Genomic DNA, 16,814 nt, shown 5'->3' with positions numbered 1-16,814 from the left:
TAGCTGACACCAGTTTAGCTCCTCAAATTTTGCCTCCTAAGGGAGTTGGGACCCAGGAGGATGAATGTGAATCCAGAGGCATTTGCTGTGTCCAGAGGACATTTTTCCCAAGTGTCTTGCTTCTTTAAAAAGAAAGAAAGGAAGGAAGGAAGGAAGGAAGGAAGGAAGGAGGATTTTTTACTCTAGAATAGATTTGTACTTCATTAAGAAGTGTTTTCCTACGAAGAACTGTCAGGGCTTAAACAGTGCCCGGTATCCCCGTGGATTCCGAATTCAGGATGTACCAGCCCTAGGATCTGAGGAGCAAGGAGTTCGTCCAGAAGCCTGATTTTACAGGTGAGAAGCATGAAGCCCAAAGAAGGGGTTCTTCCCTCCATCTTGTCCTGTCTTCTAATCGGAAAAATAAGGTTCCAGGACGGCAGTGAAGGTGAAGAGACCGACCGTCAGTGATTAGCGAGGTGCCTTAAACACGTGCCAACTTAAAACACACACCCCCGTGCCGAGTGAGGGGTGAAGGGCTGCGCTCCCGCTGGCCCCTCTGCCCGCGCCGCCGCCTCCCGCGCTCAGCCTCACCGCCCCGCGGTCCTCGTCCCTCTCCCGGCGGAAGCCCGACCCCGCCGCCGAGGCCAGCGCGCTCCGCCCCGCCTGGGCCCCGCCAGCCGCCTCCGGGGCCGCCCCCCGCAGCCGCCCGCGCCGCGGACCCGGTAATCGCCCCCGCAACCCCCGGTCCGGGCAGCCCCTCCGGCTCCTCGCGCCCCGGCCGCCCGCTCCCCGGGCTTGGAGGGGGGGAAGGCAGGGGAGGGGAGGGGAGGGGAGGAGCCCCACGGAGCCTGCGTCTCGGCGGCCAAGCTCCCCGCACACAGGCCGGCGGCGGGGCCGCTGCCGCCGTCGGCTTCCGGCGATCGCGGTGGCCGGGCGGGGGGGTCCTCGGTAGCGGCTTATCTGCGCTCTTGAACTCGCGGTTGACTTTACCGCGCGGCTTGTCCGCCTCGCCGCCCCTTCGTAACCTCTTAGCGGCGGCGCTCTGCCCACGCTCGGAGGAACCGGGGCGGGTCCAGGGTTTCCGAGGCTTTGCGCGGTCTGTAGGGTTTCTGCAGTCCCCGGGAGCCGAAACTGAGAAGTCCAACGTGTTTTCAGAGGCCGGGAGCGTGCCTTATCCTGCGGCCCTTATCAAAACCTCCTTCCCTGACCCAGGGCCTGGTTAGCCGGAGGACTGGTGCCCGGGGACCTTAAGCCGGGACCTATTTGAGACCAATGGGGGCCCTCCGCCCCCAACGGGATCTGTGTGCGATCAGTGGCCAGTTGCTCAGGCCCTCAGCTCCAGGCCCTCAGGCCCTCCTGCCCTGCCCCACTTTTTGTCAGAAAATTTCTTTACCTGCTAGCCCTTCCTGAAATGTTTCCTGGCCTTGGGGCTTTAAAACCAGAGCTCCTGGGGCCAGAGAAAGGTATTCAGAGCTTAAGCTCAGCTCCTAGACCTGGCACCTGGCTCCTGGGACCCTAACTGAGGGGGCACTGGGACCAGAGTTAGGCCTTGGGCGCCCTTGGATGTTCCCCTTCCCACAACCCCAGTCAGAGTCCTGAGCCCACACAGGACCAGTTAGCCTTGGCTAGACAGTCTTAAGGGTAGCTTGCCTGCGCTTCTAATGATTCTAGGATTAGGCCGAGAGGTAGGGCACTGGTTCTCAACTAACATGACCAAACCATTCTAGTTTGTTTGGCATTGATGGGTTTTCTTGGGACATGCTACTTTCAGTTCTAAAACTGGGAAGGTCCTGAGAAGAGTGGGACAAGTTGGTTACTGTCTTCTTAACCCTCACTGCACAGTAACATCACCAATGGAGCCTCTCACATAGAGGTTCTAATCTCATTGATCCAGGGAGGGTCCCAGATAGGAATACTTTCTTTAAAGCTCCCAAGCTGGGGCGCCTGGGTGACTCAGTGGGTTAAAGTACCTGCCTTCGGCTCAGGTCATGGTCCCGGGTCCTAGGATCAAGTACCGCATCGGGCTCTCTACTCAGCAGGGAGCCTGCTTCCCTCTCTCTCTGCCTGCCTCTGCCTACTTGTGATCTCTGTCTGTCAAATAAATAAAATCTTAAAAAAAAAAAAAAAAAGCTCCCAAGTTAATTCTAACAAACAACCAGAGTGAGGAACCACTAGGTTATAGGCAACATTGCTGTATAACCATCAAAAGTGGTTACTTTTTGAACAGACGTGGACCCAGTTATCTCTCAAAAGGGTGCCTGACCAACTGTGGTGGTCCTCTGTTTATCAAGAGGGCTATCAAAATGGCACTTGCCTTATTGCTATGATCTTTTCCCAGTTCCCTTATTCCTCCACAGTGAGGACCAAACTCTCTCCTTTCCTGACATGACTTGGCAACCCCTCTCCCAAGGTCAGTGAATTGGCCTCATTTTGACTGGAGAGGTCACGATTTGGACTGTCCCAGAGGAAGCTGGCTTGAGACTCAACAGGGCTCCAGTCTCTCAGGCTGGGATGCTTACCCCCATGAGTGGTGGTCCAAGGGGTAGCTGAGGGTGTGTGTACACTTCAGCTTTTTCCTGTGGGGTACTGAGCTTGGAGATCAGGTGCCTCTGGGACTGTTCCCTCTGCAGGCCAACAGGATCATGTGGTATGTCAGCACTAGGGGGATGGCCCCACGGGTCGACTTTGAAGGGGCCCTCTTCTCTGGCTATGCTCCCGATGGCGGTCTCTTCATGCCCGAGGAGCTCCCACAGTTGGGCATAGAGACCCTGCGTCAGTGGAGTTCGCTCTCCTACCCCAGTCTGGTAAAGGAGCTGTGCACCCTCTTCATTGGTCCTGAGCTCATTCCACGAGATGTCTTAAACGGTGAGCATCCCCAGCCTCCCTACTCTCCCACCTCATTCCCCTGCCAGTCCAGCCCCCACCAGAGCTGCGAATCCATCACTTAACCCCTAGAAAGTTTCTAGTCCTATTTCCCAAATGTTGGAGTTTTTTTCCCCAGATTCTAGGATCCCAGAAATGGCAATATTCTCAGAGAATTTATCCATTCCACCGTCCATCTCCAATGAGATGAATGCCATGGTGATCTGCAGATAATGTTTTCCTTTAGTTTATTTTTCAAAAACCTCTTTAAGGCTAGAGACTTCACCAACATCCTGAGATGCTTGAATGTTGGGCTGTTTCCTACTTGTATATAAAGCACGTGGACCCAGATGACTGTTCTGTTTCTTTGAATGGTAATTCCAGAAGGGACTTGGAGAGTGTCCTGGACCAACTCCTCTCAAGCTGGAATGTGCCCATCGATTTCCCTGGGGATCCTGTTAAAATGCAGATTTTGATTCAGTAGGTCTGGGGTGGGCCTGAGACTCTGCATTCCGACCAATACTATAATACTAGTGCTGCTAGTGATAATGCTGCTAGTGATATCACTGCTAGTGATAATACTAGTGCTGCTGGTCCATGGGCCAGACATGGGAACGAATCCACAATGTGGTGGTGAGAGTTCAGGGCTGGAAGAAGAGGACCACTCAGGAATGTGGTCTAATGGCACTGTTGGCATTGCCCAAGCTCTTATTAGAATTCTCTGCCTTCCTCAGACCTTCTGAACCAGGATCTGCATTTTAAGGTCCCAGGTGATTGGTTTGTCAGTTAAAGTTTGAGAAGCACTACCCAAGATAGACCTGCCTTAGGCAGGATTATAGGTAAACCAACCCCAGTCTCTGGTATCACAGGTGTGAAATTCAGTGCAGCAAAAACAAACAACGTCTGGTCTTTAGGAAGGAACATTAGAAGAGATGAGACATGGATCCGTTTGTTGCACAGTTGTTGAATTGAACCTCAGTTGGCGTGCATGCCCACAAGACATCCAAATGATGACGTTTATGAAGTGAAAGATTGAAGTCTTAGACTATTTCTCTTCTCTGGGGGGCATCACTCAGGAATCTACAAACAGTGTGGTTCATGTCTTTTCAGACTTTTGCCTAGGATTCAGTAATTCTATTCATCTATAGTCTCCTTTGGGGTAAACGTTTCCGGTTCTCATATTGGGTAGCAGGAGAGAGAAACTTGACCTTCAAAGCATGGAGAGACGGGGTGGGGTTGGGGGGAGAACCGGAGAACCTGAGGCCGAGCTCAGGCCTTCCCCTGCTGTTCCACATCTCTCCCTGCACAGATCTGATCGACCGAGCCTTCCACAGATTCCGCCACAGAGAGGTGGTCCATCTGTCCAGACTGAGGAACGGGCTGAACGTGTTGGAGCTGTGGCATGGGGTCACATACGCATTTAAGGACTTGGCCCTGGGCTGCACAGCACAGTTCCTGCAGTACTTTCTGGAGAAGAAGGAGAAGCACGTCACCGTGGTTGTAGGTGTGCACCGTGGTTGTAGGTGTGCATCGTGGGCATGAGGGCCGAGCCCCGTAGGCACCCTGATGTGCTAGTGTCTACCATAGGTTGCTCCGCATGGATGGCTCGAGGAGCGTGTGTGACTGGTTCTTCTAGAGCAGGGTTTGTCACCCTCTCCTGTGCCGTGGACCCCTTTGTCAGTCTGGTGGAGGCTATGGAACCTTCTCAGAATAATATTTTAAGTACCCAAAATATGTAAGATTATATGGTACCCAGTTCACAGATGCCTTGGTTTCTGTCCCCTGGTCTCTAGGAGGTGAGTGGACCCCAGATTAAGTACGAGGTTCCAGCTCTCCAGGTATCTGAAGTAAACATTGCCTCCTGTGGCGGGGTTGCTTTAGGGACCCTTCTTTCCTTTTCCATTGCCCTTGTTGTACAGGGGAGGGTTATTTTTTCTTCCTATCCAGGAACATCTGGGGACACAGGAAGTGCTGCCATTGAGAGTGTTCAAGGAGCAAAGAACGTGGACATCATCGTTCTGCTGCCCCAGGGTCACTGCACGAAGATCCAAGAGCTCCAGATGACCACGGTGCTGAGGGAGAACGTCCATGTGTTCAGAGGTGAGAGCTGGGATGGAGGCTCCAGGGAAAGCGTGGCCACCTCGAGGGCATCTGTTTTGGGAGATGGGCTGGAGTACAACTGGCCAGTTGATGAGTTGACCATCCTTCCTCCTGCCTTTTCTCTGCCCCTCGCTTCCTTCATCAGTCATGAGGTTGGTATATGCCTTGGCTTAGCTCTGGGCAAGCTCTTGACAACACAGTTTCAGAAGCTATTGGAGGTGACAAATGCACAAACCGCTACTGATGGTATAACCCAAGAAGTGGCGGTTGAACACCAAACCCCAAAGAACGCCATTTCTGTGTGGGTTCACCCTACTGGTGCCATATATTCAGGCCGCCACCAGACCCACAGCCCAAGCCAAGTGACTTGGGTTTTGTTCCAGGGCCCTGAACTTCAGCGGACACAAAGACATTCAATAATAATTTTAAAAGAATGTGCCCTTACATGGTAACAGCTCATGCCCTCCGTTATGGTCTAGAAACTACTCAGTCAGGCATTTGGTTAGCAGGTGTGGGAAACTACTCAGTAGTACCCACTGGGCATCTGTTCTGTAGAAATCGAGACTCTAGAAGGACAGAGGGAGCTTGAGGAGAGCCGTACGTGCTTATTTCCACTTTTCACACCTAGTTAGAACCTAGGTAATCCCAAAGCAGGGATGGGGGTATGAGGAGTAGGGGGTCTTGGTGAGGTTTTGTACACTGTGGCCCTGGGAAAGCTGTCCGGGAGGCCTGGCCTGGCTTGGTCACTCACTTAGCAGGAGAGCAGTTGGTGGCAGGAGGCATTCCTCCTACACCTCACCCAGGCTCCTGGTATGACCCCTCAGAGGGTGCTTTTCATAGAACACGGATTTCGTCAAGGAGCAAAAGCATAGGGCAGACAGACCTTACTCATGGGGGTAGCATGAAGATCCTTTGTCCATGAGTTCAAAAGTAAGCCCAAAGCCCCTTCTCCTCTTTTCTTTAATAAGCACCTACATGTTCCAGTGAAAAGTTTTGGGTTTAGCTAATGCAGGTGTTGGAAAATCTTACATGTCCCTTAGCACTGGTCGCTCCCCATATTCAGCTGCATTTTCCCGCACTCATTACAAAATTTGGATGTGTGATATCTGGGCTCCCGAGGGTCCCTGTTACACCCTAAGCACTATGATTGCTAGTTGTAGATCTAGGACTATTTTTGCCTAGAATCGAAGCAGAGAACAACATTTTGTACATCTGTCCTGCCACCTACTCCCTTCTTGCCTTATACCAGGTATTGGAAGGCTTTTACACGAGGACTTGTGTGTAAGCTCCGTTATTGACCATGGAGCAGAGAACAGTGCCCATTTGCAAAATAGTAGGAGAAATGTGGATGGTCATGAGTGCCCTATGTCATAAATGTTTTCTTGCTGGAGCCCAAGGGACATTTCTGTTTTATCCGTGTTATGAGCTTCAAGAAAATAAGACAGCGGACTTTACATATATTAAGTTTTGTTCCTAAATAGACCTGTTCAGGTCCTTCCTTTCCTTTCTGGAATCTTCTGACCTGGTTTCTAGGAGGATGGATGTTTTTTCCGGAGCTAAGAGTGGACATGTCTTTTCCCTTAGACCAGGGAGCTCAGGGAGTAGGGATGGGCCACCTGAATTGTTGTGCGTTGGACACTGAGGTTTTTTTAAGACATTAATTTTCATATGTATTTTGTATTTGGTTCTTCTTAAGCACAGAATAATGAGCAAGTGCTAGTTATATATTATTTAGGATATTTTTGGCTGGAGGTGACAGAAAACCTAACTCTGACCAGCTCGAACAGAGTATTTTCCAGCTTGTATAACTGGAATAGTTGTGTAAGTCCCCGAATGGGTTCCTGAAGAGTTGGTTCAGCGACTTAGCCGTCCCTCAGCAGAGACCCAGGTTATTTGCATTCTCTGCTCTGCCTTCCCAATCCTAAGGCTCATCTCCCTCATGGCTTATGATGCTTACTTCAGGTAACTAAGTCTCTCTTCCTGGGCCTCTGTCTTAAGAGCAGTGAATCTTTTCCTAGAACCCCAGCAAACATCCTGCTGGTGTGTGGATCTGGGGTCAGCCCCATAGCCTCATTGCCGATAAACAGTGCAAAGTGGAATGAGTAACAACCTTGGGGCTTACTCTGGCACTTCCTGCAGTAAATCTTACCCCTGTCTTTCAAGTTGGGATCAAGTTTGGTGGAGAAATAGACCCAGATGTCAGATAAGAGATCAATATTGGCTTGGTGCCTAGTTGGGCTGGACTGAGGAGGGCAAGTTGGACTAGTAGCCAACTCACCTGTAAATTGACCCAGTAATTCATCCATAAATTAAACTGTGCCCACACCCAGCTCAGGGAGGAAAGGTCCATGACAGCTTACCTACCACGTGGGAGCAGAGAGCAGAATGCCTCTCTTTCATCTAACTGAGAGAAGGGCAGAGCATATGAGAACAGATAATCTGTACCCCCAAGTCCTGGTAAAGGACCAAGGAGTAAAGAAAAGATCGGCCTCTTGCCACACCATAGCCTCAGAAACCATCTCTCCTTATTCCTACAGAGTGGGGCTAGCGGGCACGGACTCCAAGGAGGAGGCCTTTTCCCAACATCCCAGAAGGTTGACGGTTTATGTCTAATTTTATGTAATGGTAGAAATGTTGGAAGTACGACCTCAAGAATATAAGACATGGTTTCTTTCCTTGAGTTGCTTAATTTCAAGTCTAAAAAGCCAGGCCACGACATGGGAGAGCAGAAACCAAGGCTAATTGAAGGTCCCGGCTGGGTGGGCCCAGTGCGGGAGGGCCTGCTTGCAGATAAGTGCTGACTGGGGGTGCTCCGTGCTCCTGATAGCTCCCCTCCTCTCTCTTTCCTGACAGTGGAGGGCAACAGCGATGAGCTGGATGAGCCAATCAAGGCTGTGTTTGCTGACGTGGCTTTTGTCAAGAAGCACAATCTGATGAGTCTGAATTCCATCAACTGGTCCCGGGTCCTCGTGCAAATGGCCCACCACTTCTTCGCTTATTTCCAGTGCGCGCCATCCTTGGACACCCACCCCCTGCCCCCCGTGGAGGTGGTTGTGCCAACAGGGGCTGCCGGTAACCTTGCAGGTAAGGAGGCCCCTGGGCAGAGATGGGCTTTCCAGAAAAATGCCCGTAGCCCTCGTCCTCCCAGCTGCCCTTCGGCTGCAACTGTGAGGAGACAGTTCGAGTCCTCCCTCTGAAGGTGACAGGCAACCACACAGGAGAAGCCCCCAGCAAACCTCCCCATCACTCCCTGGGAGGACAGCTCGCTGCTTGCTGCAGGAGGGAAGGACGGGCTATAACCCCCCTTAGGAGAGTGTGGAGAGATGCGGTCAAGGTTCAGCTGCTCTGCTGGCCTGCCAGGGCCTGCTTCCAGAGAGGCGGACTTTGTTCCCGGCCTCAGCCAGAGGCCTGCTGTGAGGGCAGCCAGCACAACATGTTCCCACCCCAGAGTCCCTACCCAGAGACCGCGTGAGGTGGAAGGAGGTCTGACCCCAGAGAATCGCCCTGGGGGCAGTCCCTTAGACCCAGCCACTCAGCTGTAAAAGCAATACTGGATAGCTTATCGTATCTCTCAGGGCTCCCTTGAAGTGCAAGTAAGATCCTTCACGTTTGAGCATGAGCTTTGCAAGGGTGCTGCGCGGTACCTCTGCGTGGCCATAAAACCACCTTCTAGAATAAGAATAAGCATGTCTCCAGCACTTCCTATGCATCAGGTGCCTCTCCACGTGCTTTTCACGGGTCAACTTACTTAATGCTCACACGCATCTGTGAGGACGGTACTGCTGTCTCCACTTAATGAAGAGGAAGTGGAGGCACAGGGAAGTTAGCCAGCTGGGCCCTGCTTACACTCCGGTTGGGGACACAGCCAGGATGACCGCTCCTCCAGAGTCTGCGCCCCTTGTGAGCTTCCACGGCTGCCTTCTCGCCAGCATGACCATTTCGGATGGTTCTGTAGGCGGCATTGCTTCTGATGGGCGCCAAGGACGGCTTCTGTGAGACCGCAGAAGCAGCTCAGTGGTCCAGGGGTTTCCTGACTTCTTGTACTCCCACGGGGTTGGGACCGTCTTCACCACCCACGGTGGGGAAGCCCACTGAGCTCCCCATTTGCATCAGCCTCCCGTGGATGGTGCCACCTGCACGCATCCCAGGGCCCACCACAGTGGCTGGCATGAAACAGATGTTTGCAGAGAGTGCTCCCATCCCTCTCTGCTCCATCAGGAACTGGCTGTGGAAATTTAAACCCCTGGGCCCTGGTGAGCGTCCCTTTCTCCTCCGCCATACACAGAGAGCGTGATGTTTACAGGCGGATCAAGTGGAAAATAAGAATGTGAAAGTGCTTTTTGCAAAAGGCAGTGACGTTGGGGTGGGGTAGTGATCCCCCACTCCTCTTAACGACCCACCAGAGAGGAACCATTCATGGAAGTAGGTAAAACCTTCCTAAATGACTACCTCTCCCTCTCCCAGGGTGAGGAATTCTTTGTTTGTTCCATGCAAACAGGAGCTGCTGGCTGGGTGGGCCGAGGGCGCTGGAGGGACAGGGTGTCCAAAGGGGCCGCTGCTAGGAGGCTGAGTCGGGGGCTAGTGCGTGTGCCACCCAGCAGGCTTGGGGTGGGTCATTTCAACTTCCCAGAACCTTCATTTTCTCAAGTGATAGCGAGCAGGTATGCCTGGTGTGTATGTATGTGAGAGAGAGAGGCGAAGAGGAAGGGAGGCGGGGAGACATATGGAGGTGGAGAAGAGTATCGGGACGGTGGCATCTCCTCTTCTTTTCTGTTTCTGTGTGTGTGTGAGCTTTATTGTTATATAGTATAACTCATAATTTTACATACACATATATATACACATACTATACAATTCACCTGTTTAAAGTGTACAACTGAATAGTTTTTAGTATATGTCAGATTTGTGCAACCGTCCTCACAGTCAGTTTCAGAACATTTCTATCATGTTGGAAAGAAACCGTGTTCCCTCTAGCAGTGACTCCCCATTTCCCCTCATCTCCCCAGCTCTAGGCAACCACTGATCTATTTTGTCTCTATCAATTTGGCTATTCCGGACATTTTATAGTAATTTAATCATACAATAAGTGACCTTTTTTAGCTTCTTTCACTTACCGTTTTCAAGTTTCATTGACATTGTAATCAATACTTAGTTCCTTTCTGTGGCTGAATAATACTCCATTGTACGCAAACACCACCTCTGTTAATCCATTTATCATTATTGGACATTATTGGATTGCTTCAGTATCATAACTATTATAAACAATGCTGCTGTAAACGTTGGTGTCTAAGTTTTCATGTGGACCTGTATTTTCATTTCTCTTGAGTATGTATACCTAGGAGTAGAATTTCTGAGTCACAGAAAAAAAAAGTCATAACTTTTTGAGGAACGGTCAGACATTTCCAAAGCAGCTGCACCATTTTGTATTCCCATCATTTGATATTCCCATCCCAACGCAACATGTGAGGGTTTTAATTTCTCCATAGCCCTAGGAGTAGAATTTCTGGGTCACAGAAAAAAAAAAAGTCATAACTTTTTGAGGAACGGTCAGACATTTCCAAAGCAGCTGCACCATATTATATTCCCATCATTTGATATTCCCATCCCAGCGCAACATGTGAGGGTTTTAATTTCTCCATAGCCCCACCAGCGCTTTTATTCTAGCCATCTGAATGGACATGCAATGGTAGGTCCCTGTGACTTCGGTTTCTAGTTCCCCGATGTTGAGTATCTTTTATGTTCTCACTGGCCATGTGTATATCTTCTGGAGAAATGTTTGTCTTGGTCTTTTGCCCATTTTTAAATTAGCATATTCGCATTTTTATCATTGAGCTGTAAGAGTTATTTACATATTCTGTATGCCAGTCCTTTATCAGATATAAGATCTGCAAAATATTCTTTCCCATTCCATGAGCTGCCTTTTCATTTTCTTGATAGTACCCTTTTGAAGCACAAACCAAAATTTTCAAGGAGCACCAAAGTTTCTTAATTTTGATGAAATCCAATTTATCTAAATTTCCTTTTATTTCTTGTACTTTGGGCATCATGTCTGAGAAAGCTTTGGTCCTCTCCTCTCCTGTCTTAAGCTGGGTGCCTTGCTCAGAAGATGGGCCTGCCCATCCGCCTGGTCGTGGCTGTGAACCACAATGACATCATCCACAGGACCGTGCAGCGGGGAGACTTCTCTCTGTCCAAGGCCGTTGAACTGACCTTGGCTTCAGCTATGGACATTCAGGTAGGACCTGTGGGAAAGTGTGTGCTTGGCCCAGATTTTGACTGGGTGGGATGGACAAGGGCTGAGGTCCGTGAGGTCCTGGCACCTTGCCTTCCTGCCTAGGTGCCCTACAACATGGAGAGGATCTTCTGGCTGCTGTCGGGCTCTGACAGCCAGGGAACGAGAGCTCTCATGGAGCAGTTTGAAAGGACCCAAAGCACGAGTCTACCCAAGGAACTGCATGACAAGGTCAGTCACCACCCACACACCACAGAGAAAGCAAAGGGTGCAGCCATGAAACCCAGCTTGGGTTTGGAGATCTGGTTAAGGGAAGAGGGCACCTGTTTCTTGAGCACCTGCGATGAGGCGGGCACCTCTGCAGTCACTTTCTATGGATTAATTTATTAACGAGGAGACGCAGTAGAGAGCATTGGTTTAGAGACAGGGCCTGTTTCTTAAACTCTGTGCCTCAGTTTCCTCATACGTAAAGTGGGGCTTACGAGAATGCCTACCACTGTTGAAGATTGAAGTCAAATAATGCCCATGAAGCACTTTGTATACTGCCTGGAAATATAGGGCTTGGTACATGCTTGGTACATTAGCTATTATTATTTCTATTATTGTTGTTGATTTTCAGCAGTAGCAACAATTGGCAACATTATCCTCTTGAGCTGTCTTTTTAAAAGGAAAAGGAGAAATGTTATTTCTTCAGAGTGATAGGAATCTAGTTGGGAAGGGTTGCTTTTATCTTATTTTATTTTATTTATTTTTGAGAGATAGAGCGTGCGTGCGAGTGGACGGGGGTTGGGGGAAAACAGAGGCAGAAGGAGAGAAAGAATCTTAAGCAGGCTCCATACTCAGCACGAAGCCTGAAGCAGGGCTTGATCTCACAACCCTGAGATCATGACATGAGCCGAACTCAAGAGTTGGACCCTTAACTGACTGAGCCACCCAGGTGCCCTCGTTGCTTTTATTTTAATGCAACCTGGTGATGATCCACTTATTTTGCCTTAAGAAAAAGGATTTTGTACGTTGACATTGCCTTTAATTTTCTCTACCACGTCCCACCAAGTCGTCCAGACTCTATGTCCAGGGACCAGGACCTTGCACCTCACACCAGCTCTCATCGTTACGAAGTTCTGTATGTTGAGCTGGGATCTCCTCCTTTCAACTGAACTCTGCATGGGGGAGGCCGTGTGATTCCCATATTTGAAGAGAATTTCCATTTCTCCGCTGAGTCTTCCCTGTTCCTTTAGCTGTCCCTTATGTGACCAAATTTCACCTAGCCAATGACTGTCTTAAAGGTTGTTTCCAGAACTGGATATAGTTCTCTGGGCTTAGCCAGCCATGCACACCGGAGTGGAATTTGGATGTTTCCTGTGACACACACCCTGTCTTCATTGGTGCTGCTATAACAAAGTAGAGACTGAGTTGGCTATAACCAGTAGACATCTATCGCTCACAGTTCCAGACGCCGGAAGTCTGAGATCAGGGTGCCAGCATGGTTGGGTTCTGGTGGGAGCAACTTCCATGGAAACGGTGGCCAGTCAATGTGTTGTCATAGCCTCGCATGGTGGAAAGGCATGCAGCTAGCTCTCCAGCCTCTTCTTATAAAGACACCTATCCATTCACGAGGGCACCCCCCCCCCCACCAATGACCTCCCCAAAGTCCCACCTTCTGATACCATCACACTGGGATTCAGTTTTTCACATATGAATTTGGGCGGGATGGGGGGACCCAAACATTCAGACCATAACACAAAGATCAACTTACTCGGTTAATGGTTCATTCTCCTCATGTAAATGAGGTGCTCCAGGAGCATAGTCACCAGATCCCACCCTGCTTCATTCTCTCCCTGGCTTTACAAGACTGTCCATCTGCTAGAACAGCTGTCACTCACTCTTTCCTTCCTTCCTTCCTTCATTCATTCAACATGTCTCCTGTAACCAGGAACCGTGCTACGTGCTAGAGATAAACAAAGATAAAGAAAACACATTCTCTCTCCACCGTAAACCCTAATGGGACAGGTAGCTGTACAAAGGATTTATGGCACTTGTGGTCTCTACTGTACGCATATATAGGCGGGGTGATGGGCACATTGATAGCACACAATAAATTTTCAGAGAACGATCAGCCCTCCCCGCTGAAGGGGCAGTGGGAAGGGAGTCTGCCTTTATCTGCTGGTTGCAGGGAGGCTTCCTGGAGAAGGTGTGACCTGGACTGGGTGGGAGCTCATTGCGCCCACTGGAAGGGTTTGTACCAACGACAGGGCACCAGGAATGTTTGAATGCCCTTAACCTTCTGTGTTTTGTCCGTTTGACAAAACTATATACAAACTATATACAAACTTGCTAATTCATGAGCTAATCTGAACTAAATTTATGGGCCTGAAACTCAAAGGATCCTTCCCCCAAGCTGAGGGAAGCAACTTAAAACTGAGAAACACGGGAACCAGATTTTTCTCTGAGCTGAAGTTGAGCAACTTAGTCTGGAGATTCTTTCCGAGTGTCTGGTGTTGGCTGCCTATGTTATGTATTGTGTTTTGGCTCGCTTTCCTGGGTGCCTCCTGGACCCTGATTCCCACCCCTCTGACCCTGGGACCTGTCAGCTTTCAGAGGCCATGACATCTGAGTCAGTGTCGGATGAGGCCATCACCCGGACCATGAGTCGATGTTGGGAAGAGAACCAGTACCTGCTGTGCCCTCACTCGGCTGTGGCCGTGAGTTACCATTACCAGCAGACTGACCGGCAGCAGCCCAGGTACGGGCCGTGGGTGCCTGGGTCACCGGGGTACTCTGGCTTTTGGGGGACCCTCCTCTTCCCCAAGCAGGGGAGGCAGGAATCTGCACAAATGGCTTTCACGAGCAGGAGCTGTGCCCTGAGAACTGTGGTCCCGGAGGAGGGTGTGTGACAGCCCTCTGGGGGGCAGCCACGGAGAAGTGGTGGTTGAGCTGGGTCTCCCACAAAGAGGAGCAGTTTCCCTGGCAGTGTCTGCAGAGATGAGTTCAAAGTACCCAACATCTGCCTCTTTCTTTCTCTTCCTTTCTTCTCTGTGCACCACCCTATTCCTACGTCTCCTGTTCCTTCTCTCCCCTCCTCGCCTCCTCCTTTCCACATCTCTCTGTCTGGTCTCTGGCCTGCCCTCCTGTTCCCACCTGCCCCACCCCATAGCCTTCCCCGGTGCTGTCTGGCCCCCGCCTCTGCAGCCAAGTTCCCAGAAGCTGTCCTGGCTGCCGGGCTGACCCCAGAGACCCCCACGGAGATCCTGGCCCTGGAGTTCAAGGAGACGCGCTGCACCCCGATGCGGAAGGGTGACGACTGGACGCTAATGCTTCGGAACACCATTGAGGGCCTGAGCTGGCAGCAGAGGGCTCATTCCTGAGTGCTCCGGAATAGCCAGGCTGGATTTGATTTGAGTCAAGTTGCTCTGTTGCACTTGTATCAGAGTCCCCTGTTTTGTGAAGCCAGGGCGGGTGTCATGGCACCACTAAATAAAGTCGAAGTGCCTCCATTTCCGTGGGTACCTCCATAACTACGCTGCCCCAGAGAAGTCATACTGTCCATTCCTCTGAGACTATGACGCCCCCTATCCCCTCTCCGTGCCTTCCACCCTGCCTCTGGGACAGTCCTTTGATGAGTCGTAGTTCCTGCAAATTGTTGACCGACCGTGGAGTTGTCCCTCATCAGCCTGGATGGACATAAGGGCTCTTGATTCTGGCAAAATCATCAACAGTAGCTTTCCTAAGGCGTTTATTCCCTTCTACCCTGTTTTATGGTTTTCCACATTAGACATTACCTCCTCATCTTGAAGCTTCTTGAAGACAAGAACCCCTGTTTAACACAATGGGCTGGAACATTTTGGGTTGGCCCCTATTGACCAAAACATTTTAAAAATTTGTTCTCCCAACATATGTATACTAAAGTATATATAAGCCACACAAACCATATGCTAAAATAAGAATAGGAATAAAGGACTAATTAATGATAAAAACCTACATTGATAGGTTTTTAAGAACCTCCACATACTCTAGTGGCTTGTCTTGTGGACCATCTTTGACAGTCCTAACTGAGCTTGGTGCCTGGCACATTCTGTAACCAGCAGGAACTGGGGGTGCGGCATCCCTGTGATTGTCCATCTGCCCAAAAACTGTGTGATGGTTCTCAATGTATGGTCCTTGGGTCTCAAAAATGCACACTTCTGGCCACCTTCACATGCAAATCTCTAGGAATGGGGTGGACACCTGCAGTTCTTTTTTTTTTATTTTTTAAGATTTTATTTATTTGACAGAGATCACAAGTAGTCAGAGAAGCAGGCAGAAGGAGGGTGGGAGCAGGCTCCCTGCTGAGCAGAGAGCCCGACACCAGACTCCATCCCAGGACCCTGAGATCTTGACCTGAGCAGAAGGCAGAGGCTTAACCCACTGAGCCACCCTGAATAATGTTCTTACAAATTCCCTGAATAATGGGTGCCTGGGTGGCTCAGTTGGTTAGGCTTGGGTCATGATCCTGGAGTCCCGGGATCGAGTCCCACGTTGGGCTCTCTGCTCGGCGAGGAGCCTGCTTCCCCCTCTTTCTGCCTGTCTTTCTGCCTGCCTCTCTGCCTACTTGTGATCTCTCTCTGTGTGCCAAATAAATAAATAAAATCTTTTAAAAAAATCCTTATGCTCTCAATGGGGGACGCAAGGGGCACTTTGGAACACCGGTGAGAGGTGAGACAGGCACAGCATGAAGGGAGTTTGGGGGCCACTAGAGGACGCTGTTGCTACCACTCTGAGGGCTGCCTGGAGAAGGCATCCTGCCTCCAGAGGCCTCTTCCCAAACCCTGAGGTCTAAAGGAGCCTGTCACCCACGTTGATCCTGCCTGTCATTCCCACAGCAGAACATGCCGCTCCACAGCTCTGTGATGCCCGGGGAGAGAGAGAAGGCAGAGGCCGGAAGACACCCTCCTACTGGGAAATTTGTCATTGAAGCATGGCATTCAGTAAAAAGAGGGAAGGGCCATCCTCCTGTAAAAAAAACAGAAGGATGGACAGAGCATTCCTAAAGGAATGACAATGGCCCTTACAGGCCAAAGCACCAGGCAGTTTCAGAGACACTGTAATATCTACATTAGCAAACAGGATGGAGCCCTAGGGCCCCTTTTATCCACTAGGCACAATAGGTCTGATGCTCAGGAGTCACAATACATTTAGAGGCCTATGAAAATGTTTCCGTTTCTTTTGAAATCAAAAACAATGACTACAATCCAGCTTTATACCAGCATACTTGTACAGGAGAATTTTTAACATTTGTGATGGAGGAAGAAGGCCAAGGAAGCAAAAGTGCCCGGAAGTCATCACATGGGCCTGATCAAACCTACTCTGAGCCAGGCAATGTTTTACAAAGTGGCTGATTGAAACCCGTCCCCGGTGACAGAGGTATGGTTATTATCCGCATTTTGCCGATGAAGAAACCGAGGCACTCCAAGGTGAGTACTTGGCTGGGGTGGCACCACTAGGGGGCAGAGAGGCTGGGACTTGAACCCAGGTACTGTGTTTCAATGGACAGTTTCCATGACTCTGTGTCATCTACAGCTGGTCTGGGGGCCGCCGCTTCCCATCCTTCCCCAGGCTGTGGTCCTGCTTCTGGGTCCTCCTCCACTCTCCCTTTCACATG

General features: G+C 50.3%; 1 protein-coding gene across 2 annotated transcripts; it reads left to right on the top strand.

Annotated features, from left to right (window-relative positions):
• Window positions 1-643: 643 nt before the first annotated feature.
• On the top strand, window positions 644-14,623 carry THNSL2 (threonine synthase like 2). 2 transcript variants are annotated; one of them, XM_032880607.1, is made up of 9 exons: window positions 644-704; window positions 2,613-2,847; window positions 4,154-4,348; window positions 4,792-4,944; window positions 7,798-8,028; window positions 11,031-11,179; window positions 11,282-11,407; window positions 13,768-13,919; window positions 14,028-14,179. In XM_032880607.1, the coding sequence occupies exons 2-9, from the start codon at window positions 2,625-2,627 to the stop codon at window positions 14,068-14,070; spliced, it is 1,272 nt and encodes a 423-aa protein (XP_032736498.1). In that variant the 5' UTR covers window positions 644-704; window positions 2,613-2,624; the 3' UTR covers window positions 14,071-14,179. The 2 variants fall into 2 exon arrangements, with proteins under 2 accessions (XP_032736498.1, XP_032736497.1); XM_032880606.1 differs by lacking the exon at window positions 14,028-14,179 and adding an exon at window positions 14,331-14,623 and having other exon boundaries at window positions 645-704.
• The last annotated feature ends 2,191 nt before the right edge of the window (window positions 14,624-16,814 follow it).

The sequence above is a fragment of the Lontra canadensis genome, unplaced genomic scaffold (assembly GCF_010015895.1).
Source record: "Lontra canadensis isolate GAN:19392208 unplaced genomic scaffold, GSC_riverotter_1.0 scaffold71, whole genome shotgun sequence".
NCBI classification, from domain to species: domain Eukaryota; kingdom Metazoa; phylum Chordata; class Mammalia; order Carnivora; family Mustelidae; genus Lontra; species Lontra canadensis.
The sequence above is the reverse complement of the archived record's forward strand: the minus strand, read 5'-3'. Positions and strand labels throughout refer to the sequence as shown.